The sequence below is a fragment of the Microcebus murinus genome, chromosome 10 (assembly GCF_040939455.1).
Source record: "Microcebus murinus isolate Inina chromosome 10, M.murinus_Inina_mat1.0, whole genome shotgun sequence".
Taxonomy (NCBI): Eukaryota; Metazoa; Chordata; class Mammalia; order Primates; family Cheirogaleidae; genus Microcebus; species Microcebus murinus.
The window spans coordinates 29,492,178-29,518,330 of record NC_134113.1 but is presented as its reverse complement, the minus strand read 5'-3'; the positions used below and the strand labels follow the sequence as shown (position 1 = coordinate 29,518,330).

Sequence of the window (26,153 nt, the reverse complement as noted above, 5' to 3'; positions counted from 1 at the left end):
AAAGATTATTTTTTGGATTACTTTTAGTAAGGTAGCATAATTATGGTAACAATGGTATCTTTTTACTCCTTTGGTCTTCAAATGAGTGTAACAATAATTTAAAAAGATAAAAGTTGATGCGGAGTTTGGGCCTCAGAGTCTTAGAGTAGCACAGGTTAAAGAAAGAAGGTAGCTTCAATAAGACACGAGTCCTCTAAAAACATGTGCAAGGAGAAATGTCAACAAGCAAAGGCTTACAGCAATTTCCCTTTCTTATTTCAGTTAATTTTACAAAGAGAACTCAAAATTCAATTCTAATAAATAACACAAATAGAAAACTCAATTTGACAAAATGGAAAGTATCTTTCATGTCACAAATATGGTACTTAAATATACTCAATAATTTACTGATTTATATTATACTAATTGAAAAATATCATTTAAAGTTTACTCAGTACTTCAACATAGTTGCTAATTTATGTTAATAATTTATTATAAAAACCAAACAAGGCCAATTTTATTATTATTTTTTTTTACCATAGCATTTGGATAATTGCTATTGACATGTTTGGATTATTTAATGAAAAAATAAGCTCTTACAGGTAATGTGAAAAACGAATCTATTCTAAAAACAAAACTTTATATTCTCACGGGTTGCAGAAATGACCTATTGTGCTTCAAGGGTTGAAGATGGTGGGTAGGAGTAGGAACTGTGTACCCACTTTCATTTTGGAGGCAAGATCATGCATATTAGAACACTGATTCACTGTAACACAACCATAACATTTCAAGTACATTATAGAATTTTCATCAATTAGATTTTTAAAATTTCAAGTAGAAAAAAGTAATTCCAAAATCTGATGTTCAAATCAATATTCAAAAAGTTCAGTCCCCATTCAGAAACAGATAAACAGTATATTTATTAAATGAGTTAAGACAAATAAACTTTACAAATAGACAAATAATAAAAGGCTCAGTGGCTAAAATAGATGGTAAGCATCATTGAAAGAAATCAACACCGTCACGGTATCTCAGTTGGCTTACACGTGTAAAAAGAAATTTTCAAAGAGCAATTTCACAGAAATGAAGCCAGTTTTTTTTCTTATAAACAAATCACCATTTCTTGGTTCAAAACTGACATCTGTTATGAAAATTACCATATCACATATTTGTAAGATGACAAGGAGTAACTCATCTTCAAAGTGCAAGTAAGTCTATTTACAACCACAAAAAAGGCAATGATGAGGAGAAAAGGATTTTTAAAAAATATACAAAGATTAAAAACATTTGGGATGCAAAATTAAACAATTTTTTGGTTAGAGGATAAAAGAGAAAACGTGATTGAATTACAGATTTCAGCTATACATACTATATAATGGGATCCAAGATCTTTTAACAGCTCGCTTGCATTTTTTTCTACTTACATAATGCTCTGGAAATTTCTGGTAGAAATTACAGTGTCTCAAAGAGAGAAATACACACTAAGCATGTCTTGCTACTATTTCATGGATGTCATAAGACCCGTTTATGTATTAGAGTTGGTGTAAAAAGCCATTGCCTTGAGTTGAAAAATGAATACTGTAAAAGCTCAATACAAATCCTCCAAAGCACATGCACTTCTAAATCTTTTGGTAATTACATTCATATTTAAGCATAACCAAAATAAAAAAAAAAACTGAAAACATTTCCCTTTTCTCTATTCCCTATGCCTTGCAGGCTCTCCAGTTGATAGGGTCAATTTTTAGAGTTGAAAGGGTTCTTCAAGATAGAGTCTAGTCCACCACCCTCATTTAGGGTAAATGATTTTCCCAAGATCATGCAGCACATTAATGGCAAAACCAAGACTAGAAACCAGGTCTTGACTCCTAGTCTAATATGCTTCCCAGCATATCATGCTACCTCTTTTTACAGTATGATTTGCTATAAATACCCGATGAAGAAATATACAATTACAAATGCTGACAGAGCCAATGTGTTTCTAAGACTTGCAGAGGATTACTGCAAAGATGTGATGGAGAGAAAAAGATTTCCCCCACCTACCAAAAATATCAAGCACCATCAACTAAATGTTTCTTTGCTGAGTCAGCACTCTCAGATGTCACAGTAATCCTCATAAACTTTGAGGATTGTGTATCTGGTGAAATCTGGGCCCTAACACAATGCTAATTTCTAAAGGGTAAAGACAGAGGCAAAAAAGGTAAGGTAGACAAAGGAAAGATAGAGCTAAAGAATCCACTTGGCTGAGAGATAGGCATTCCAGCATATGGTTAATTATTACATCTAAAAATATCTGTTTAGAACCTTTTTCACCTTTTCATATAATCTCATTTTATCTAATTGTTATTTGGCCACTTCGGAATTAAAATAAGTGTATCAAAGATAATGGTGGTCATTATTTTTTCTTAAAACTGTGAGAGCATTTTAGACAAACTAAATTCTATTGAGAAATATGTCAAATGGCGAAACTGTAATAATTTTCTCAACCTATTAGATTACCACCAAGGAATTAAAGTGATATTTCATGGGGCTGTTACCATCTTGAAATTCATTCCAATTGTAGTTAAAGAGAAAAGACTGATGCACTATATATGCAGAATTGAGTAAAGAAGCTGAAATGTTTTTTAAGAAAACATTGCCATGAATTTATTTTATAAAAGGGCATATTTATTTATGTTTACAAACAAGTTTCTAAAACAAAAGGAAAACATGTATGCTTCTACTTATTAACCTTTTTCAAAATGCCAACAGCCCTCATGCTGTTTATGAAGGTCTCTAAGAATTTATTAGAAAAATCAATACAGTTCACTCACAGTTCACCAAGACATCACTGAACTAACATGTTTAGACAAAAACAAAAAGGACTAAGGTTCTTTTGTAGTTTGATAGTTTGATTTAATTTGATTTGCCTGAAATAACAAAAGCATTTCAAGCATCTTTCATTATGTAGTTGATGTCCTGCATTAAACAATCTACTAAATTCTGAACAAAAGGTTATTAGCAAGTTTTCAAAAATTTTAAAAATTAAACAGTTGTTTCAAAACCATTAAGTAGTAAATGTATTTAAGAAACTAATTAGGACAGATGCCATAACTTCATTAGAACACCACTGCTCATGTTTTTTTGTTTCGTTTTGTTTTTTTGTTTTTGTTTTTTTAAACAAAGCATTAGTGTTATCTATTTGGCTATTAGTATTAGCAATTTATCTACAATATTTAACAAGGTAAATTGTAGGCAAAAATTTAGTACAGTTTCAATAGAAACACCCCTTTTTTTTTCCTGAAAATACAGCAGTATTTGAAGGACTAATTTTTCTCTGCATCAGTTATAAGGAAGCTTCCCATCTATGAACAGGAACAAAAAAAGTATCTACAAACCTTGTAAACAGATCTGTATCATTTATAAACATAAATAATCCAAATTATTAACAGCCAACAGCAGAAATTAAAGTATCAATTCAATGATCCAGGGCTCTTTGTCTCGCCCAGCTTTACTCCTCCCTCTCTCCCATCAAGGACTGAGATAAACTAAAGCTCTGCTAATACACTGTTCAGGACCATTCCTGGGTACTACTGATGATCCACGGGTCACTTACGCTGAGTTACTGTTTATCTGTCAGTTCATTTCTCCCACCCCCCAAAAAGCACCCTCAGTCTGGCAGAAAGCTTTGCTTTTTTTTTTTAAAAAAATAAATCTACATTCGTACAAGTGTGTCTTCTGTTGAAGTCCAAAGACAAGAATACTATCTTGTCCGTCACAATATGTGAAAAGACCCAGTTTCAATTTGTTTCTTTACAATGCAGCTAGTGTGTTAACATTCAGCTTACAATCAGAGTGATGTTTCCAAACTATGTAGTGGGCTTCCTGGGGATGAAGAGGTAGCAGACTTGTTCATTTCTATTGTAAGGTGAATTCCACTGTCAACAGCATTGTTATTTTTGTTGGGAGAGGGTGGAGGACTGGAGTTACGTTTTGTAGGAGCATCATCTTCAGCATCAGTGTCATCAATAAGGGGGATATGAGGCTCTGAATCTTCTATCCTAAACTCAGGATGTGTCATAAAGTTGTGAATTGAACTTCTTGATTCCGGTTTTTCTAACCCTTCATATAAAGAACTACGAAATGCATTCACCACTCGAATCTGTAAATATCAAGAAAACACAGAAAGGTATCAGTACACTATTAACTTAACTTAAAAATGGTTCATTTATGAGTTTGAATCCACAAACAGCTAGGTATGAGTGAATCATATTTGCATGTAATGCAGTGGAACTTGCAATACACTGTAAAAAAATGAATATTTTAGTAGGACACTACAGAACAACAAAACCACATACTCTAAGAATTAAGAGGTATAGAATTCAAAGTAATACTAAGAAAATTTCATTGTCACTGGCTAAAAATTTAATAGCCATTTTATAGGATTTTTTCCCTAAGAGAACAAAATCAAACGAAAAACAAACAAAACAAAACTTAACCATACACAAGCTTAGCTGATTTTTTTTTCAATTAAAAGGAATGTATTTTTGAAAACAATTCAAATATTTAAACAAAGTCAAGCACAAAGGGTTACTTTTTATCATGCTAGGAATTAGGGTGTCACCGACTATGAAAAAGCCAAGCAAATATATGCCGAATGCCACAATGAACTCACATCTACCCCACTATTCCCTTAATTAAAAATAAAAACAAAGACAAAACCTGAGTAAATATCTATAAAATGCCATTAAACAGCTATAAATGTTTGAGTATATGCCATTTATCTATAAAGTGTTAGTGTTTTTCTTTATAACAGATTAAAACTTAAATCAATTACTATAGTTTTCTGGAAAGAAAAGATTAAAAACAAAAACAAAATATTCTTTGGGATTCTTCTGTAAAAAAATTTCCCAAGAGGAAGATAGAACGTTTTAAAGTTTTCTAGTATTTTTTCACCCCTAAACAAAATCCCAACAATTCACCTTCCTTCTCAGAAGTCTATTGTATAAACCAACGAGGTTAATGGGCAGTCAGACTCAAAAACATTACAGCACACTCTGATGTTAGGTGTCATTAACCCAGTGCCATTCAGATTTAAAAAAAAAAAAAAAGCACAAAATCCAAGCAGTCGAGCACTTACTATATATCAATTCAAATACAGTTTGCGCTGATTCTAATAAAGCCTGTTTAACAATGAAGATAATATTTACTCATAATGTTAAGAGAAATAACTGACACTGACATTCTAGGAAAAAGATATGTCACCAAAATCATCTCATAACACAGCAATGAATAAATTAATGAATTTCTTTAAATGAACATTTTGAATATATTTTTGAAAAATGTAATATGGAGCTTAGGGCCATGTGCCCAACTTCTGATTATAACCTCATCTCTTCTCAGTCTTCCCTGATTTACCAAGCCCTGTTTGTAAGCTGCTTTAGTTCATACTCATTTAGCCCTTTATACAGAGTCTGCACAGCCAAGTGAGAAAAACAGAGGTAAATGTCTGGGTGTCAAGTCTGGTTCTGTCACTTATTATCTGAGGAACCCTGGTCAAACAGATTTCTTCAACTATAAAATGGAAAATAATAAAGATATCTGGCCTTATGGGGTTGTTACGGGAGATTAAATTAGTACATTACAGACTTAGAACAGTGTTAGCTCACAAGTATCAATGCCAGAGCGTCTCAAATTTTAATGTGCACACAAATTAGCCTGTGATGTTGTTAAAATGCAGATTCTGATTCAACAGGGGCCTGAGATCCTGCATTTCTAACAACCTCTGAGGTGATGCTGTTGCTGATCCACACTTGGAGCAGCAAGCATCTATTCTATATTGTCTTGCAACCTTATCATATGCTATTTCATAATCCTATTCATGTACAAATGTACTTTGGTTCCTTAATTTGACTGAAGAATAGCAGTAAGTAATTTTCAATTTCTTTTACTGCTCTTATTTCCCTTTCCCTTTACTAAGATGTAAAGTGCTTTGTATCTGGAACATAAACAATGCTAGCACTAAGTATACCAGTATACCATTCCATGTTTTACTGTGAAATCTTACAATTCACATTTTAAATGTGTGACATTTAGCAAGTATCCTGTCCTATTAATAAAGCTTAAAAAGCAAAAAGAAAACTTTCTAAAAAAAAAAATAAGTTGGTGTCAGAAGCCAGCAGGCACAGAGGAGAATATAAATTGAAGATCAGTTGGCCAACTTGATGGGTGATGAGAACTGTTCAAGATGACCCTGAAGCTGCTGCTTATTTGATGAGGTTGTTGGTACTGTTGGCAATGAAAATAGAGAAACAGTTAAGTGATGTCTGTGTGTTTTCTTTTTAAAAACAATATGGGTACAGAAGGGAGCAATGAAGGGGGAAATATATCCACTTTTGAATATGTTAAATTTAGAAAATATATAGAGCTCAGAAGTCAGAGATCTGCGAGTTAGCAAAACTCTAAGAGGGGCAGAGTGTAAAGACTGAACAAGTGAGGGCAACAAGTGTATGTGTACACACAATTATACACACACACGCTGTGGCAGGCAAAACCGGATTAAATTCCTTCTTACCCAAACTTCAATTTTGGTGTAAGGTTTCTTTTTTCTACCTGAAAGAATTTATTGAAACAATATTAGAGACATTTTATTCTAACCACTGTATAAATATTGAAACTAAGCAACTGAGAGGATGGGTGGCTGGCTTGTCAAGTAACTCTTAATTAGTGCTAAAGAGTCTTAGAACTCAGTTTTCTGGGCTCCTCATTCCAGGTTCCTGGGAAGTCAATAAAAGGACATATGGGCATTTACTTTATCACTAAACTTCACTAGAACAAAATATTTCCTAAGATTAAGTTTAATGCTTCCTTCTTCTGCCTCCTGTACATAAACCACATGACTGTGGTTATAGTTTCACAGCATATTAAAAGGACAGTTCAGCCACGATCCAAAGCAATTTTCAGAGAACAGTTCTCATGAGACAGAGTAAAATCTAGATTAACCAGAAATCACTGAACCAGATATGTTTTACTTTCTACTTATAAAGAACATAAGAAAGCACTCGTGATCTAAGGCACAACACTGAGCTAGTTTGTACTTGCTTTGATCTTTATTACTTTCTATATGTGAAATTCTCACAGTACAGTAGCAATTCTGAGGAAAATAATAATTATGAGCATAATACTTTAGGTAGATAGGAAACTATATTAATAACACAAAGAATTCAGTTTAAACAGAAACATAAATAACTAATTACCCATTATTGAAATCTAAGCCTTGCTATTTAGTTTTGTTTTGTTTTTTTTTTTTGAGACAGAGTCTCGCTTTCTTGCCTAGGCCAGAGTGAGTGCCGTGGCGTCAGCCTAGCTCACAGCAACCTCAAACTCCTGGGCTCGAGCGATCCTTCTGTCTCAGCCTCCCGAGTAGCTGGGACTACAGGCATGTGCCACCATGCCCGGCTAATTTTTATATATATATATCAGTTGGCCAATTAGTTTCTTTCTATTTATAGTAGAGACGGGGTCTCGCTCTTGCTCAGGCTGGTTTTGAACTCCTGACCTTGAGCAATCCGCCCGCCTCGGCCTCCCAGAGAGCTAGGATTACAGGCGTGAGCCACCACGCCCGGCCTAGTTTTTTAATTCAATTTCTTATTATCTATTGAGACCTAACACACACAACATACTATACCCTCCTAAAATTATCAGAAATAGGAAAAATTCAATAATTTTGATGTAAAATTTTTTTTGAAAATTAAATTATTCAACAGAGGGAAAAATACAGAAAAACACTGCATGAAGCATATAAGGTAAATAAAAAATCTAAGATGATTGTAATAAGAATTTTATGAAACTGAAAATGATTATCAAAGTAAGCAATACATTAAATTTAAGTAACAAATCAAAACAAAAAATCACGTACCTTGCAAAACCACTCACTTTTCTAAATACCATCCTAATTCTTGATAGCAGAAAATAATAATATAAGGAGATAGCTCTAAAATACTAAACTATTTAATTACTAGCTGATATACTGTATTTTCTACAAAAGATTGCCCATTTCTGATATTTGTATTCAACATTACTTTTACTATATGCACTAACTTAAAAAGAAATGCAATAGTAAAGTAAAAGACATTTTGCAACAAGAAAACTCTAGGCTAGTTTCCAAAGTTGGGTATTTGAATATTCAATTTTCTCAAGGGGGAGACCCACCTTGTGTAGTGTCTTAATTATCTGGAACAGGGGTTGGCAAACTTTTTCTGCATAGGGCCAGATAGTAAATACTTAAGGTTTTATAAGCCATACTGTCTCTGTCATAACTACTCAATTTTGCCCTTGTAGTGCAAAATTACCATAGGTAAATAATAAATGGGCATGGCTGCATTCCAATAAAAATTTATTTTCAAAAATAGGCAACAAGGCAGGTTTGGCTGATAGGCTGTAGTTTGCTGACTGTTCCACTTAGAAGATCACATTTTCTCTCAATTTTTCATTTCCAGGAAGACTTAGTTAGCTATTTACTTGGCAAAACAATATATTAATGGTGAAGACTAATATTAGAATGATATACTTTATAAATAAAAACTACAAAATGTTTTCTCTAGAGACCTTAAAGAGTTAAGATCTGACTAATAAATGAGGGGAAAAAGATCTCTCCAGAGATGTTCCAACTCTGGTATATGACAAAATTGAAATGGATTATTATTCCTTCTTCTTGGCAAAGCAAGGACTCCAAGTAAAGGTCAAAAGAAATTTGACATCCACAGATATTTCTAAGACTATTCTATATTAGGGCAAGAAACACAGTGAGAAAATGAAATCTTTCATTAAACGTAAGAATGCTATTGATTAACTCTATAAATTGGCTGATATTGGTGCCTAAGACAATGCTCTACTAGCAAGGTTGAATGATATTTATGGTAACAGCAATATAATTACTGCAACTGTGAGTGTACAGCGATAACCTCATTACAAGATATGATTCAGCCCCTGGATATCTCCTCACATTCCGAGAACATGGGATATAAAGAAGTAAACATCTCAAAACCTGAGGAAGCAAGAACTATAAATCTTCCTCTGCCACTCTCTGAAGTGTGTCCCTACTTCCCTGAAGTCTAACACTATTCCCTTGGCCACGTGGGCCCAGCAACTCAGAGGTTTCATATATAGCTGTGCATCAGAAAAGAGTGTGAGGTGGGTGTGTAGAGAGGTGTGTGTGTGTGTGTGTGTGTACATCTTGAAACAGTTTATGACTGAATTGATATTTAACATGAACCTGGAACACTACCAGAGGAATACAGTAAATACAGTATACCTAAGCATGTGACACCCCCTCTAAATGACAAAATAATTATTTAAAATATTGCTGAAATAAAAATGAATAGAACACACTCCACCCGTGAGATAAACTTGACAAAAAATGTATTATGAAGCTAGTTAGTAGGAAACAATCAGACAAATCCAGAACATAGGACACCCCATAAGATAATCTGGACTCTTAAGGGAAAAAAGTCCATGTCATAAAAAATAAAGGTAGGGAATGGATCCAGGTTAGAGACTAAAGTGTGAGAACACAAACTGTCAATGATCCTTTCTGAGATCCTGGATTTAAAAAGCTATAAAGGACATGGGGAAAACTGAAGACATCCAAGTATCTGTACAGTAGATAACACGGTGGTATCAATGTTAAATTTCTTGGGTATGATAATACAGTGTGATTATACACAGGACTTATTACTTAGGAGGTACATGTTGAAGTACTTAGGGATGAAACATCATGATATTTGTCACTTTCAAATGGCTCAGGAAAAAAGTATATATTAATATATAGGTAGATAAAGCAGATATTATAAAGTAATGAGTGGTAAATCCAGGTGAGGAGTATTCATATATTAATTTTTCAACTTGTCTGTTGGTTTGGAATTTTGCAAACTGAAAATTTTGAAGGAAGGGTCTAGTCTTAGTCTGGCTACCCTTATTTTTCATTCTGGCTTCAACAACTCCTTACATTACTCTTTTAGTACTGGCTATTATCACTGAGGCCTTATCAAGGGTCAGCTTGGATGTCATATCCTTTAAGTAACTTGCCATGACTTCTCAGGGTGGGCTAAGGACCCTGTTACAATATTCTGTGTTTTACTGCCATGAAGAAATTTGCAACTACTTGTTTCTCTCACTAGATTGCAGGTTCTGGAAGTTCTAGCACAGCCTTGACATATGATAGAGCCTTCCATAAATGTTTGTGGTACACTTACCATCCAGAAACCCTAGAGAATCAGGCATAGTTTAAATCCATAGATTTAAAGGAGGAGGAGATAACTGATACTGATTGTACCAGGCATAAGGCCAGGTAATTTACATTTACCATGTCATTCAGGTACATAATTTTTAAAAGGAAGATTCTTTTCAATCCATGTATGTAAATTTAATATCCTAATGTTACAGGGTCAGTTTGTCCTTAGAGCACTTCTCTGCTCTTTGCTTTACATTATGCTGTCTCTGCTTATTAGCTACAGGCAAGTCATTTAAACTCCATGTCAGTTTTCACAACTGGAAAATGGGAACAGTTCTTATCCTGCCTGTTTTTCACAACACTGCTAAAAACATCAAATGACAATTGCTTAAGCAAACAAAGAACAGACATTGAGTAAATAGTCTACACTGTTTTCTCCCTTAATTTGTTCTCTTTCCAGCTTCCCAACCTTCCTCTACTCCTTAACTGGATAAAGACCAAATGGAAAAGATAGTTTTCTGCCTACTACAAGGCTAACTTTACTTAGGTAACTCAGCAGATTTTTGGAGTGGGGTTGGGTTTTTATCTTTAATACTTCCAATATATTGAGAATCCACTATGAAATCAGAAGAACCTATAATTCACAGTAAGATAATATAGCTTATAAGGCTTTCAGGGAGTTTGTAATTTACTGCAAATATGAAAGAAACTTTGTTATTCCAGTCAATTAATGAAAATTACAACATATAATGGTTCAATAATTAATCAACAGTCTACTCTCCCTATTTCTTTTGAAACTTAACAGAACATTTCTTACCTATGATGCAGTTTTAAACTAAACTGATTATACAAATGGGGGAAAAAAAAAACAAGCCATAAATATCACAGGACTTTGAAGTTTCCATGAGGAACCCACCCCCCTCCTTTCAAAAAAAAAAAAAAAATTCAAAGCAAGGCAAACAGATTAAGAAGGCAAGCAACTGCTATATATACTAAGAACTTTTCTTCAGGCTACTAACTTATTTTCCAAACTGGACAAGATCAAAGTCAAAATACTGAATTCATTTTTAGATTTAAAAATGCAATTTCCTCGTTCTGTTAGATCAGTTTCAAATCACATGCTTCTAGGAACCATGCAGTATAAACAAGTTTAAAGGCATATACTCAAAAATTTATAGTAGTTTCATAAATTCTAAGCTACAATTTTATTCCCCATATTAACTGTAGGAGTTAGCACAGAGACAAGCTCACAGATTTCATATTTAATCTCTGGTTGCAATTGTTCCACCTGTTATCTAGCCCTCTAAGAAATAAAACAACAACAATGACAACACTTTGAGGTCTCAATCCACTTTACAAAAAGAAAGCTTTATGAAAAGCCTGAACAATGAATTTAAACATTAAGGAGAAAATGAGAAACGTTAGGTGTGTGAAGTAGGAAATGTTAATTTCATGCACTTAGGAACACACACTCACACCCCACAGTAGTAGAAGCAGTAGAAGAGGAAAACACTACATGTGTAGGGGTAGAAATATTTGTTACATCATGATGCTGGCTGGCGATGGAGGGTTGCCGCCTTAGAGCCCCCTGAATGGAACTTCCACTCTGGAAAGCATTCACTACATCCATCTGCAAGGAATCAGAGATTGTGACAGCTTGCTCAGCAAGAGAGAGAGAGAACAAGAGAAAGGACCATTCCATCTATCAACATATAAAAAGAAAAAGGCACTTTTTACAGAGCAGATAAATAGGCAAGAGTAGCATTTTGAGATGAAGGGGGGGGGGAAGCTAGGAAAAAAGGAGCTTAGGGGCATATAGACACGTTCTTTCATAATCAGTTAAAAGTTTCATTCATTCCAGGCACCAGTACAATTTTTCAAAACAGTAACTTTTGTGGGTTGGGAAGGCTAGAAAGGAAGTTAAGGAGCACACTTGAACCTCCTCCCCAGGTCAAAAAGCCCTTGCTCCCAGCATCTCTCCTACCTCTCTACCAGGCCCATACCTGCGTTTGGATTCTGTTCAGACCTCTAAACCACAAGATTTGGCCACGCCGCAACTCCCTTTCAGCGTGATCAATCTCTTCAACATCTTCTGCTAATTCCTCCTCAGGTATTTCTTCCTTTTGTGTTCCATGACCAGCTTCTTTTAAGAATTTTAAGCGGCTAGTTGGAATTGTTGAAATAAGCTACAACATAGGGGAAAGAACTTAGAAATAAATCATATCAAGTACAGTTAAACTGATCAATTTACTACCAAAGGTATTAAAAGTTGTGAGAGTAGCCAACTATCTTTACCAACGAAGCAATGAGGTCCTGTTGGTTAGTCTTTCTCTCCCAGAACAAAAAAATATTCTTCTCTTAGCGACACACAAGATTTAAGTTTGAAGGGTAAAAACCTTTCCTGAATAGAAATTAACCTGATTACATTTTCCATATTTTATATTAGGACATTCAAGGCAGTTAATTATAAAACCATGCTTTTATATGCAAGTTTATATTTCATTAATGCTGTTAAGAGTTCAATGAGAAAAAGCATATAAAAATTTGAAAAATCATTAAGGTTACACTGAAAATAGTTCTGGTTATTAAATGTATTTATTTTTATAAAATGCAAACATTTAAAATTGTATTAACACTGATTAATAATGACACCAAACAGAAACAGATGCCCTGTGAAACAAAGAATACAAAAATCACCGATAGGTATGTATTAATATTAGCTTGTGTTAACAGCCACCGAGGGAAGTTGGATTTATCGGGGAGAAACAAGCATGCAGTCAGATACTCTGCTCAGGGAACTTCTAGTCCAGCCACCTCATTTCACAGAGGCGAAACAGGCTCAGAGACACGGAGTGACTAAGAACCAAGATCTCCTGACCACCAAATCCAGTGCTCTCTCCACCATAGCACACTTAAAATCAATAGACGATATCAACCATACAGTAAAACTTAAAACTTGTTGGGTATGTATGTGGTATTGAATTTTCTCTTCCTAAAAATCGGCCAGATTATCAGAAAACATTATGAAATAATCAAAATGGTAATCAAAAAAGAAATGTGGACCAAGTATGGGTCCTATTTCAAAGAATATCTCTATTAATAATTAGGTAACAGGGTAAGAAGAGAAACCTCAGAACCTAAAACAGAAAAAAGGGAAATAAAAAGGCACAAAGATTGAGCTAAATTTAAGGAAAACCTGAAAGTTTGGTTCAGTGACTTGCAGAATGACAATAAGTTAGCTCACAAATTATATACTGTAACATATGTTAACCTTTCTTTAAGAAAACATTAGCATAGATTCTCTACCAGATAGTTTTACAGTAATAGTAATAGGCTTAAAAGGAACAATGTATATGTCATTACCACTTATCTTTAAAAAATAATGACATCTATTTGCAAGTAGGCTGCCTATAGTTAAGATGAGGTATATCTCATTTTTCAGGCATTATACTTTAAATATACACTGTTAAAGCTATTTAATCCTAATAATCTAAAACATCATTCTGTGACTTTTTTGCAGATACCATTATTTTTATAAAAATATTCTCTAAGGACAGCTCAAGGTTTTTCCTATGCTATATTTTGGATTAAATTACAATAACAAAAAGAAATATACACTATTTTTAAATTTTTGTAAAGAAGCTTTATTCTGAAAATGTAAAAATAGGTCATAGAATAAGATACAAATATTAGCATCCTAACTAGTTATAAATACATCATCTTTAATAAGAAATTAAAATAGTATTTGTATAGGCATAATTTGTAATATACATACCACATCCTGTAACAAATACTACACATTAGGAAAAAAATCCTTAAATTCCCTTTCTTGACCTAGAAAGTTAACTATTTAGAATCAAGTAATGGAACTCACTGAAGAAAATACACACTCAATTTTTTCAAAAAAATCACTTTACATTTGTACAAAAACTGATGAGATTTTTACCTGGCCCCAGAGTAATGTTCCCATTCCTAGGAATATTGACCATAGCCATTGTTCTATTGAAAGTTCTGAACAACTGAAAGGTTTTCCACCAAATTGCACAATTATTATCTGGAGGAATAATCAAGAGTAAGTTTATTTAAATCATTTAAATTTAAAAATTCGTATACTTTAATAAACACCCGAATTTATGTCCTTTAGATCTCAAGCTGAACAACCACTATTCTGATAGTGTATTATGATATTCACAGCTGAAAACAAGGCAACTGAAACAAAGTAAAATCTCTGCCTAATATTTTAAATGCATGCATATTTCATGTTCAAATTATGCTTCTAAAAATCAAAAATTCTCATGATCAAGAGTAACTTTATACTGTTTCTGATATAACCCCAAATAACTACATTTCCCTGTATTTAGCATAATTCTTTGAATAATTTATGCCTTTCACAAACAATAGTATACATTTGTAGAAAAGACCATATGTTATGGAAAAGTGGACAAAATATGCAATCTTTTTTTCTATTCCACATAGTTGTTCATTCCTAGTTAACATTTAGACGTGTCAGGATAAATATGAATAGATTTACAAAGAAGAAAAACAACTTGAATGTTTTATGAAATATGGGCTAGCTCAGGTGGTATGCCCTCAGATTTGCTCTCCTCTATAAAGAGAGTGAAGTCTAATGATGTGCATAAATTAAAATTCCTAATACAGTGATAAGCTTCCCTCCTTATTCTAAATGACCTAAAACAATGTGCATGGAAACATTAAGAATTAAGCAACAATATTGACCCTCTTGTGAGTCTGATAGGGCTCTCTTTGATATGGTAGTTAAGTAGCTCCCAAATATTAAAATTGATAAGAATAATTTTGGTAGTTAACATTAAATTTTTTTTTTAAAGTTACAAATTCCATTCCTTTTAGCTCCACTTTATTCTAATTCAAGTGATATGTATTTATTTGATAATTCTACCATTTTTTAAAGTCATTATTCGTATACTTCTACAGATAAAGTCCCACCTGGTGTGTTAGTAGCCCAATCAGTCAGATCATAACAGATTTGACAATTAGGTCTGGATTGTAATAGAGATATAAAATTGGAATAATTTTCTTTTGTAAGCCAAGAAAATAATAAGCATGAAAAAAATTCAATATTTACTTGTACAAATGTTCTTAATTTTTTCATTTAAACTTTATCCTTATTTTGGTATAGTGAGGGATGTGAAAAGAATATTAAGATGTTGGGGAAACAAACGAATAATGTGAAGAGCTGATTTACTTTCGTAAGAAAGATAAAACTTTCATTTAAGAGTTGGAAGAAATAAAATTGTCTAGTTAGTTGTGGCATTTACTTCTAAACACAAGAGACAGAGTTTTTATATTCTTTAATATATACCTTGAATCAACATGATACTATATACATCAAGGCAATAGCTCCACACACACAGCTGTCATGTAATTTCTGGAACAAACTACCTTTTTACCTAATGTCTCCCATATAATCAAATTTGAAACTATCTTTTGCAATTACCCACCTGTATAACAAAGGTGCCCAAAACAATTGTGCAGAAGATGGCATTATTAAAGATTCCTTCAAACACATTTCTTTCACCATGAATTTTCCGGGCATTTATTTCATTGAAAAGTTGCATCAGCACAAAGGTATTAAAAACAATAGTATAATGTTCTGAAGGAGGAGCATGCAAAGGAGCATTTCTTCCACTATCAATATCAAAAAACTTTTCTCCTGAAAGAATGAAAAATTACTGTTTTGTAATTATCATATAAAATAATTTAACATTTCAAGGTTAACATTTCAAGGAAATATACAACAATAAAACTTAGCCAGAGCTTTCATTTCATCTGGAATGACAGCATGGAAAGAACTGGAAGGGATCTGGGATTATCTAAGACAACTCTCTTATTTTATAGATGAGAAAACTGAAGCCCCCAAAACACTACATTGATTTGCTTAAGATCATATATCTAAGTTAGTGGCAGAACCAAGATAAGAAATCAGAACTCATTCCCCCCACCAACTATCTATCATATTGCCTCCCAAAGTTTACTAAGCACCTATTGATAAAGAGGAGAAAATTAAAGATGAATGGGAAGTCAGGAATAGAACTTAGGTTCTTGAAAAATTTATAACATTAAAACATCTCGGATGATATTATTATAGCTTGGAACAAAAACAATTAACTGAATCATTATTAGACACTGAATTCTTACCAGCAAATAAGAGTGTAAAGACTACTACGAGTTGATAGAATGCATGACCCAAAATATTCTTCATCATTGTGCGTGAAATGAGAGGCTTATTTCTACCATAAGGTTTCCGAAGCAAGAGAGACTCAGTGGGTGGTTCCGTTGCCAGAGCCAGGGAAGCCAGCGTATCCATTATGAGGTTTACCCACAGCATCTGCACAGCCTTAAGCGGTGAATCCTAGAAAAGATATGTTTCCTAATAGACATTCACAACTATTCAGGGACTCAGCAATTCTCAGGAAGCCTTGTGGATTTAAAAACTTAATGAACAGAACAGGATATTTTTATATCAATTAACCCAAAACATTCAGCTTCAGCTTATTTAAATATTTAAGTACTTCAAAAAGGCAGATTTATGCATTTTTGCTTAAAAATAAACAAGTTTTAATAAACAAATCGTCACCTACTTGAGTAATACAGGCGCCCGTGAAAGCAACAATCACTGCTACTACATTAACAGTAAGTTGGAACTGAAGGAATTTTGAGATGCTGTCATAGACATTTCGTCCCCACATAACTGCTTTAACAATGCTTGTAAAGTTGTCATCTGTGAGAATAATATCAGATGCTTCTTTAGCTACGTCAGTTCCAGCAATACCCTGTTAAAAAAAAATTCTGTGAATTATTTTTTATTTATTTACTTATTCTGAGACAGGGTCTCACTCAGTCACCCAAGGCTGAAGTGCAGTGGCACAATCATAGCTCACCGCGACCTTAGACTCCAGTGGGCTCAAGTGATCCTCCTACCTCAGCCTCCCAAGTAGCTGGGACTACAGGCATGCACCACCATGCCCAGCTATGTTTTTTTTTAGAGATGGGATCTCGCTATTCTGTCCAGGGAGGTCTGGAACTTGTGGCCGTAAGCAATCCTCCAGCCTTGGTCTCCCAAAGTGCAGGGATTATAGACATAAGCCACCAAGCCTGGCCAAATTCTGTGAATTATACTAATCTTTTAAATATAACTTTGAAATATTCAAAAGGATAATATACAATTAATAACAATTTTGTCATTATACCTAATAAATACTGACTTAAATTACACTAAAAGAAGGTAAGATAGTTCTTCTAAGATATTGCTGTTAAAGACATTCTGGCTTAGCAGAGATCAAAGAATGAAGCATTAAAAATAAAGTTCAAATTGGGTTAAAAACAGAGGAACAAACAAAGGCCATTACTTGAGTTCCTTCTAAAAGTCACATAAAAAGGTGTATTTAAAAAAAATTCACAAGACAAAGTCAGAGGGAAAAGAGATTCTACCAGAACAAACAAAAAACAAACAAAAAGAAACTTAGAGGCTAGAAAGCAGATAACCAAATGGTAAGTAACTCAGCAGATCCAAGAAATCTGAATCCTAAAGTCAATGGCAGGGCAAGAAGAGAAATGGTCTTTTTTTACACTACAGAACCCTCCATAAAGCTCAGAACTTGACAGTATCAGGAAGCACTGGAAGCAGCAGTGAAAGTAGGAATAAAAAAAGAAGAGGATCTCTTGAAAGTCTACTGAAGACACTGAAAATGCCCTTAGCTTCAAACTAATAACAACTATGTTGTCAAAAGGAGAATGAGATAGATTAATAAATCATTCATTAATAAAAATGAGTGAACTACAACTACATGTAACAGTAGAATCTCACAAAAAATGCTGAATAAAGAAGATGAACTCAAAATAACTCATATGATTCTTTGGTACAAAGTTCAAAACCAGGCTAAAGTAATAATTTTCAGAATACTGGTTATCTTTGCAGGGAGACAGGGCAGTAATCAGAAGAGAGTATGATTCATAAAAATTATGAAAATTATGAAAAAGTTTAATTCTTATGAATCCTGCTATGGTTTGAATGTGTCCCCCAAAGTTCATGTGTTGAAACTTAGTCTTCAATGCAACAGAGTTGAGAGGTAGGACCTTTAGGAGGTGATTAGGTGGCTCTGCCCTTATGAATGGACTAATGTCATCATCCTGGGAGTGGGTTTCTTATAAAACCGAGCTTGTCCCCCTCTTGCTTTTGTGCTCTCTTGCCCTTTCACGTTCTGGATGAGATGACACATAGCAGATGCTGGTGCCCTGCTCCTGGACTTCCCAGCCTCCAGAACTTTGAGCCAAAAGAAATTCTATCGTTCACAAATTACCAAGTCTTAAGTATTCTGTTATAGCAAGACAAAATGCACAAAGACAAATGTTTTCTCAGGAAACAATTGGCGGACATGGTTCAACTAAATGAGGAAGTAATCCAAAAAAGATGATGCCACTGAATCCAGGAAGTACAAGATCCAACATAAGAGAGAAGTAAAGGAAATCCTCCACTGTGGAGGACTAACAAACAAGACAGCTACCTACAGCTGTGCAATAAATCTAGCAAACTGAGTCCTGATTAAAGCATGTCAAAAGATGTGAGATAGGTATCTCTAATAGGGTGAAACTAATGATAAAGTGCCAGAGGTCTCTGATGCATTGAAAGCAAAATTTGGGGGTGAATTAGTGTTAAGTACATAGAAAAACTATGCATAAATAAATATATACAGAAAAAGGAAGCAAATAAAAAAGACAACTTACAGGGAGGCAATACAAACAGTTGTGCAAGGAAGGAAAAGTAATTATACAGTAGACCACATGGCTCAGCTTGGAACAGCATTTACAGTCATAGTAAGGACTGAATATTGACCGAACATAAATTATGATGTAAGCCTACTGGAAGACTGATGGGATAGAGGTAGCAAGCACAGATGTATATGGGGTGAATGTGGTGAGGGTGCTTGTGTGTGTGTGCCTGTGAAAGCACTAAGCCCTCGTTTTCTTTAATCAAAGTCAGTAGCTGATGCTGTACATGTAAAACATCAAAATCCACTAGAATCATGAGATTCAGAGATAGGAAGGTATACAACTAAGCAAAAGAAACAGCTAAAATAGATGGTTTCCTCTGGGGAGACAAAGTTGGAGTGGACTAGATGGTATGTAGCAGGGGGCTTCACTATTAAGTCCTATAGAACTATCTGGCTTTTTAAATGCTATATGCATATTGTTTTGATAAAAACAAAATTCAGATGAAACCTTTCTCAAAATACTCAATGAAGAAACCATCTTAATTTAGAATCTTAGCCTCCAGCTCCAAATCTGAGTATTTTACTGTTAATGTGCAGCATATTTAACACGTCCAAGCTCACCACGATTTTCTGATTCTAATCACGCCCATATTTTACAAATGCCATCACTCCCCTGTTCAAAATCCTTAAAATTTTAAAAGGTAACTCTAAGATGTTAATTGGTATCCAAATAAAAACCAGTTCCATAGTCAAACAAGTCTGCGAAACTTTCAGTCAAAAAAGGTTAAACAGCTTTTTTTTATGAGCTTCTCAGGGTTGTATGTTAACATGCAGTGCAGGTCTCTAAATTTATCTTACTTCCATCAAAAGTCTGCTTGGGAAATGCTGGATAAAAGCATCTTATCTTTACAGGATAAAAGAACATATTCCTTCTCTTGGTAATTCAAGGACCTTTTCATGTAGCCTCCTGTGAATCCTCTCAGCTTGATAACCCTCTGCAACACCACACCCTCTTCTAGTTACACTGAACTACCTGTATGTAATTTGCTGACAAATGAGGGCCCTCCTGGCTGCACTTTTCTGCATGCTCTTCTCCCTCCCTCATGTCAAATGGCACCTCTTCCAGAAAAACTTTCCTAGTCTCTACAGCCAGAGTTGAAGACTTTTTTCTTACAATACTTAATGTATTGTGTTTAGTCCTTTATAGCTGTCACTACCCTATGATTACTTCCATGTGTTGTGGACCTTGAGGATGCAGCAATTATTCACCTCTAATGTTTCTGGACCAGAATACAGCTTCATAATATTTGGATAAAGAACAAATGAATCCCTCATTAATTTAAATAAAGTTTAAAAAGACAGTATTTTAACTGACTTAGATCTTACTACCATAGATGTATTTGGTTATTGAAATACACCATGGTATTCAGTCTGATGATAGAAATATCTCTATATTTGGTAATTGTTTTTTTGTAAGAATAATATAATGTGACAAGGACTTTCTTTGGCCAAAACTTGCTATGTATATACTCATGATACTATATTGCTTAGGGAATAATGACAAGAAAAAAAAGGTCTGTACATGTTCAGTACAGATAGAACTACCTACTCCTCACCACCACACATATTTTTGACCTGCAGTTGGTCAAATCCACAGATGCAGAACCCACAGAAATGGAGGACTATGAATCTAGATCACACACACTTTACTGATTGACTGATTAAGAGAATATGCTCCAAAATACTATTTCTACCTAAAAAATAGGAGACATATTTAGAAAGAACTAATCAATAGTAATATCTTGTGGGTAACTAAAAAAAATCTCTAAGACAGTAAGTTTAAGTTTTAACAACAAATGCACAAAGTAAATTCAGGCTTGAGCAAGAGTGGTTTTAAGTCTAAGCCATTAAGCACTTATTCTAATTTTGAAATAAATTTAGATTTTTGATGTTATCATTAAAGAAAAAAAAGAGCAGTACAATTGGGCCTAAAACCTTCAGAGCTTAAGAAAACAGAAACCAATTAGTCATTGTACTTTTTTTTTGTATTACTATATTTACCTGTATTTATTTAAAGTCTATAGCATCTGTCTTATACTCAGGTTTTGGGAAGAAAGCTTTTTTATTTTAAAACACATTCTACATAACTGCCTTCCTGGCCAGCTATCTGGATGAAAGTTGCAATAAGAATCCTGTTAAATGCTCAGGAGTAGCAGTGAGTGATCCTGTGTTCCTAAAGGGAATGATCTTGTTTGCCTAAAGCAAAAGAAAAAGTGCTTAATTATTCCTCATCTCTTTTCAGCTACTATTCCCAAGTCTTCAAAAGCTTGTACCAATACAACTGCCAACCGTATAAATTTGGGATGAGGTAGGGTAGATCTTGGATTCATTGCTTCTGATTGTGGGAAATTTACTCATATAATTTCCTTTTCACATCTCTCACTCTTGTTGAAAGGCTGCCACCATGGTAGATCTTCTAAATTCCTATTTTAGCAGCAAAATATCAGGGGGACAAATTATGCAAATAAACATTGGTACACATAAACATTCTCTCATCTAAAAACCTTTAGGGCTAGATTGTGATTCAGAATTCAAAGTCTCTCATATTTCAGAGAGATGAGGCACATATCATATCTGTGTCATAAATCCTCCCCAAAGTGGTAAGTACCCCATTAAACCCTATTAATATCCCTATAAATATTCACAATAAGACAAATACCAGCTCACATTAGTTCAGAACAAGTTTTGTAGCCAAAGGAGTCTGCTGTAAATTTAGGTAAAAAAATTTCAATTTTATGATAGTTTTATATTTAAGAATTGTCTTGGATTTAAGAACTGATTATGGACTTGTATTTTCCAAAAATAGAATAAAACTGAAAGAATATAAAATATTTAAATTGAGGACTTGGGGAAAAACAAGTAGATTTTTTTCCAATCAAAAAGGATTACAACTATATAAAAAATGATGACATTTAATTACTTCTTTTACTTTCTTTTTTTCTTTTTCTTTTTTAAAGAGACAGGATCTTGCTCTGTTGCCCAGGCTGGTCTCAAGCCATCCTCCTGCCTCAGCCTCCTGAGTAGCTGGGATTATAGGAGGTGCCACTGTGTCTGGTTCTATTATGCTTTAAAGGACATTCTTAGTTTGGTGGAAGATTCTCAATTATATTTTTAATTTGAATACATGTAACTGTCCTAAGCCTGTGTCCTGCTTAAGAGGGCTGTGGTAATGTTCAGATGAGATGACAGACATTTAAAAATTTAACAGAGTATAAGGTAAATGTGTGATATTATTACAATTGTTCAAAAGGAACCATCTTCTAGTCAGATTTCATGTAAACTGATTAGACTTATAAACCAATTTGGGCTTATTAATTATCTCTCAAATTAATCTTGAGGGACAGTGTTTAAAATCAATAGTAATTTAGTCAACAAATAAACAAACAACCCAGCTAGTAAGTTACATCTCAATACTTGAATACGTAAATTCCTACCATTGCAAATCCAACGTCTGCTTTCTTTAGAGCTGGGCCATCATTTGTACCATCACCAGTTACGGCTACAACCTGGCGTTGTTCTGAGACAGTGCTGTCAATTATACCTTAAATAAAAGTAAATATTTGTGCTGTGAAAACATTTTCTTTAATAAGGTGATTCTGCAGAATATCCTGACTAGTCAGTTTATAGAAGCAAGGTTAAAAATAAACAATTAAACAAACATAGAAATGGAAACTGCTTAGATGTTATGGGAAGACCAACTCCAGAAACTATGGTTATATTAGGAGCAATATCCTGTTATCACTGAAAATAAACACAATTCATCTAAGATATTAAATGTATTCAGATTTTATATCCATGACTCAATCTAATATTCAGTATCTATTATAATTATTTTATGAAACAGAACATATTTCTGTATTAAGAAATTATGAAGTAACAATTGTGAAAAATCTACTCACCTTTAACCAGCGTGTGTTTATCAGTGGGAGATGATCTTGCAAGTACTCGAAGCTTTGGCCAAATCTTGTCTATCCGCTCTTGCTCAATCTATAAATTTTTATCAAAATTAAAATGTGCCCAAACCTAGTTTCATAAATCCAAATTAGCTATCTAGCATATTTATCAGCAGTTCTCCAAGTGTGGTCAATAGGCTAATAGCATCAGGAACTCCTGAGAACTTGTTAGAAATGCAAATTCTTGCACAAGGCCCCAGGTCTACCTTAGCTGGGGTGGAGCCCAGCAATCTGTTTTAACAAGCTCTCCAGGTGACTCTGATGCATATTCAAACCTGACAACCACAGCTCACTGTAAGATCAAATTTTAAAAATCCCTCCATTGCTTGTGAAAATGGAACTTCATAACTTAACATAAAAAATAGACTTTGGGTTCCCCTAAAATATGCCCCATAAGCCTTTCCAAATTCATCTGCCATTACTCTCTCATATATACTGTATTTCTGAAATTGGCCTACTTTCACTGCCATTACTTTCAGAAAACACAGCAAGAAGTGCTCACTCCCTTTAGAGCTAATTTTTTTTTATTACTTGTCACTTTTATCTCTTAGTTTCTGGCTTCTTAAGGTATAGCTTGCATTTATTCATGCACAGTGCCTACCATAATGCATATTAAGTATGTACATGTTGAATGAAATTCTTAATATACTAAAAATTGTCAACTAAAAAACCAAAAAAAATTCTTACCTCTCCCTTTTCATTTCGTATTCTTCTGTTAAAGTCTTTACCTTCTAGGCACAGAAAATCTTCCCCAGGATGTAAAATGCCACATTTAGTAGCAATAGCCCGAGCAGTATTAATATTATCGCCAGTGACCATCCGCACAGTAATTCCAGCCCTCTGACATTTTTTTATTGCATCTGGCACCTGGTTTACATAGGAAAAAAAATCATATTATGAAAGAAAATCAGTATTTCCAAAGTAAAAAAGATCCCACTGCACAAATATGCATTCCTTTATAGTCCCACAAATAATGACACAATGACATAAATAATGACAATGATAATGACTGATTTCAACTCAAGATATTCAGTGTTTCTTGAATTATTCCTAATAATCTCTTACTTCTTAGTCCATTGACAAAGTCCTAGCTCAGGCTTCATTTTCAGTTGTCATCCTACTTAATTTGTTTGCATTATTTATTTACTGAAGGTTTTTTAAAGCATCTTTTCTCTGTGGTAACTACTACGCAATTCTTTTCTGGGTGGATTTCTACCTTTCTGGTTTTACTGCCCAGATCATACCGGAATAAAATGTTTTGCTTTGTTTTTTCTTTACAGTTAAGGGTGGCTTTCATTTTTTCCCAGTCTATTTCTTTTAAGGGTTACCTGCTGCCATACCTTCAATTACCATTCATATCTTAATAACTTTCAAATCTATACCCTGTCCTCACCTCACCTGTTGAAAGCAGGATTCACTGTTCTACCTGAAAAGTGGACATCAATTTAAGTGTCTAAAAGGGAAACCACGTTTCCCTTACCTATCTATCAAAACTTAAGTGTCATCTCCCTTCCCCTACACATCTTTTAAGGGCCAATGAGTCCTACAGATTCTACCCCAAACCTTCCCTGAATCATGTCTCCACTGTTTTCTGCCTGACCTATTGCAATGGTTTTTAATTGGTATCCCTGCCTTCGTGTCTGTTCCTCCTTTAAAACAGCTGATATACTTGATGTTAGAGTCCTTTTTCTAACACTAATTCCTTAAAAATATATGATTTCCTCAACTGTTATACGTAAACCACAAAGTTGTCAGTATAACAAAGTATCACAATTTGGCCTTAGAATAGTTTTCCAGATTTTTGTAAAATTTTCTGTCTTACACACAAGTTGATAGTGAACATACTATTTCTGTGTCTCTGCCACTACAATTCCTTTTGCCTAGAAAATATCTCCCTGCTCTTCTCTAACCAGAAAGTCCATACTAATCTCTTTGCCATAGTGGACATGAGAGCCCAATGTTAACAAAACCTACAATTTAAAGAGAAAGAAGAAACCCAGATTTGTCTGTAATCTCTTAATAGTGTTGTACACACACGCACACGCAAAACTTGAGCGCAGGCTTAATTTGGCCTGCAGGCTGCCTGTTTGCGACTTTTATTCTATAATAAATCCAATTTAAATGTAATTTCTCTGGAGCTTTCTTGGCCTACCTATCAGACAAAATTGCACCTTCATCATATACATACCTCTATTATAGGACATTACGTATTATATTATAGTTATTTGTTTACCTGAATCCTCAGCAAGTCAATGAGCTGCTTGAAGGCAGTTCCTTTACCTTATCTCTGCATCAAAAATGCCTAATACAATGCCTTTCATTCATTGAACAAAAGTACATGGCATATAGCCAAAACTTAGTATTTATTGAACTACTGAATTAAGTATCTTTGAGGAAACAGGCACCAAGGGGGCATTTTCCAAAAGATGCACATTCTAGACAGGGGTGCACACACCATGATTTAAAACATGTATGCAATGTAATTACCAGCAACTTAAATATCTATAAATTTTAAGATTTACATTGTGAAAGTATTTTCCTTCCATCCAGTCAACTTTTAAAATTCAACTCATTAGGGGGAGACCTCACTTGCATTCGCTCAAACTAATATTTACTGAATGCCAAGCCCTGTGCTAGGTCCTAGTGTTGAAGTGATGAGCAAAAGGACAGAGCCTGTTTATAGATTTTCTCAAAAAAAATCAATATTTGATTTTGAAAACATTAATCTGCTATACAAATGTAATATATCTCCTGAATTCTCATTTGAGATAAAATGTATCTTAATTTTTTAAATCTAAACAGTCACTGATTAGGTAGCATCCTCGGATGCTTTGGATAGGAAATCAGTGAGAAAAGGGAGAAATCGATTTTGGGTTAAAACTATGTGGCAAGTAATACTTAAGGAAGACACATTAATATTTACTGATTACTACTAATCATCAAATATTTCCAACGTAAAATTCACAAATCACCTCCACTTTCATAGATAAAGATCTAAAGGCCAAGGACCTATACACATGCAATAAAACTGGATTTGTTTGGATATCTAACTATTCAAGATTCCCTATACCAGAACTGCAGAGTCCAGAACAGTCACTCTGAGAAAGTTGTTTCATATTACATTATCTCACATTCATACAAAAGTGCCCATTTCACATCTCATTTAGTGATACTGACAAAAATAAAGTGTCACATGTTTTTAAA

At 34.1% G+C, this 26,153-nt stretch overlaps 1 protein-coding gene across 13 annotated transcripts in view; it reads right to left on the bottom strand.

Moving 5' to 3' along the window:
- Window positions 1-874: 874 nt before the first annotated feature.
- Window positions 875-26,153, bottom strand: part of ATP2B1 (ATPase plasma membrane Ca2+ transporting 1) — a 112,606-nt gene continuing 87,327 nt past the window's right edge. For 6 of the 13 annotated variants that reach the window (XM_012753872.3, XM_012753870.3, XM_076007112.1 and 3 more), the window contains 10 exons: window positions 23,637-23,816; window positions 22,896-22,983; window positions 22,431-22,537; window positions 16,807-16,998; window positions 16,364-16,577; window positions 15,667-15,878; window positions 14,133-14,240; window positions 12,190-12,372; window positions 11,730-11,816; window positions 875-4,117 (listed from right to left, as the gene is read on the bottom strand). In XM_012753872.3, coding sequence (XP_012609326.1) covers window positions 3,806-4,117; window positions 11,730-11,816; window positions 12,190-12,372; window positions 14,133-14,240; window positions 15,667-15,878; window positions 16,364-16,577; window positions 16,807-16,998; window positions 22,431-22,537; window positions 22,896-22,983; window positions 23,637-23,816 — 1,683 coding nt within the window. In that variant the 3' untranslated portion in view covers window positions 875-3,805. Of the gene's footprint in view, window positions 4,118-11,662; window positions 11,817-12,189; window positions 12,373-14,132; window positions 14,241-15,666; window positions 15,879-16,363; window positions 16,578-16,806; window positions 16,999-22,430; window positions 22,538-22,895; window positions 22,984-23,636; window positions 23,817-26,153 lie in introns of all 13 variants that reach the window. The other 7 variants (XM_076007115.1, XM_012753874.3, XM_076007114.1 and 4 more) reach the window with 3 other exon arrangements.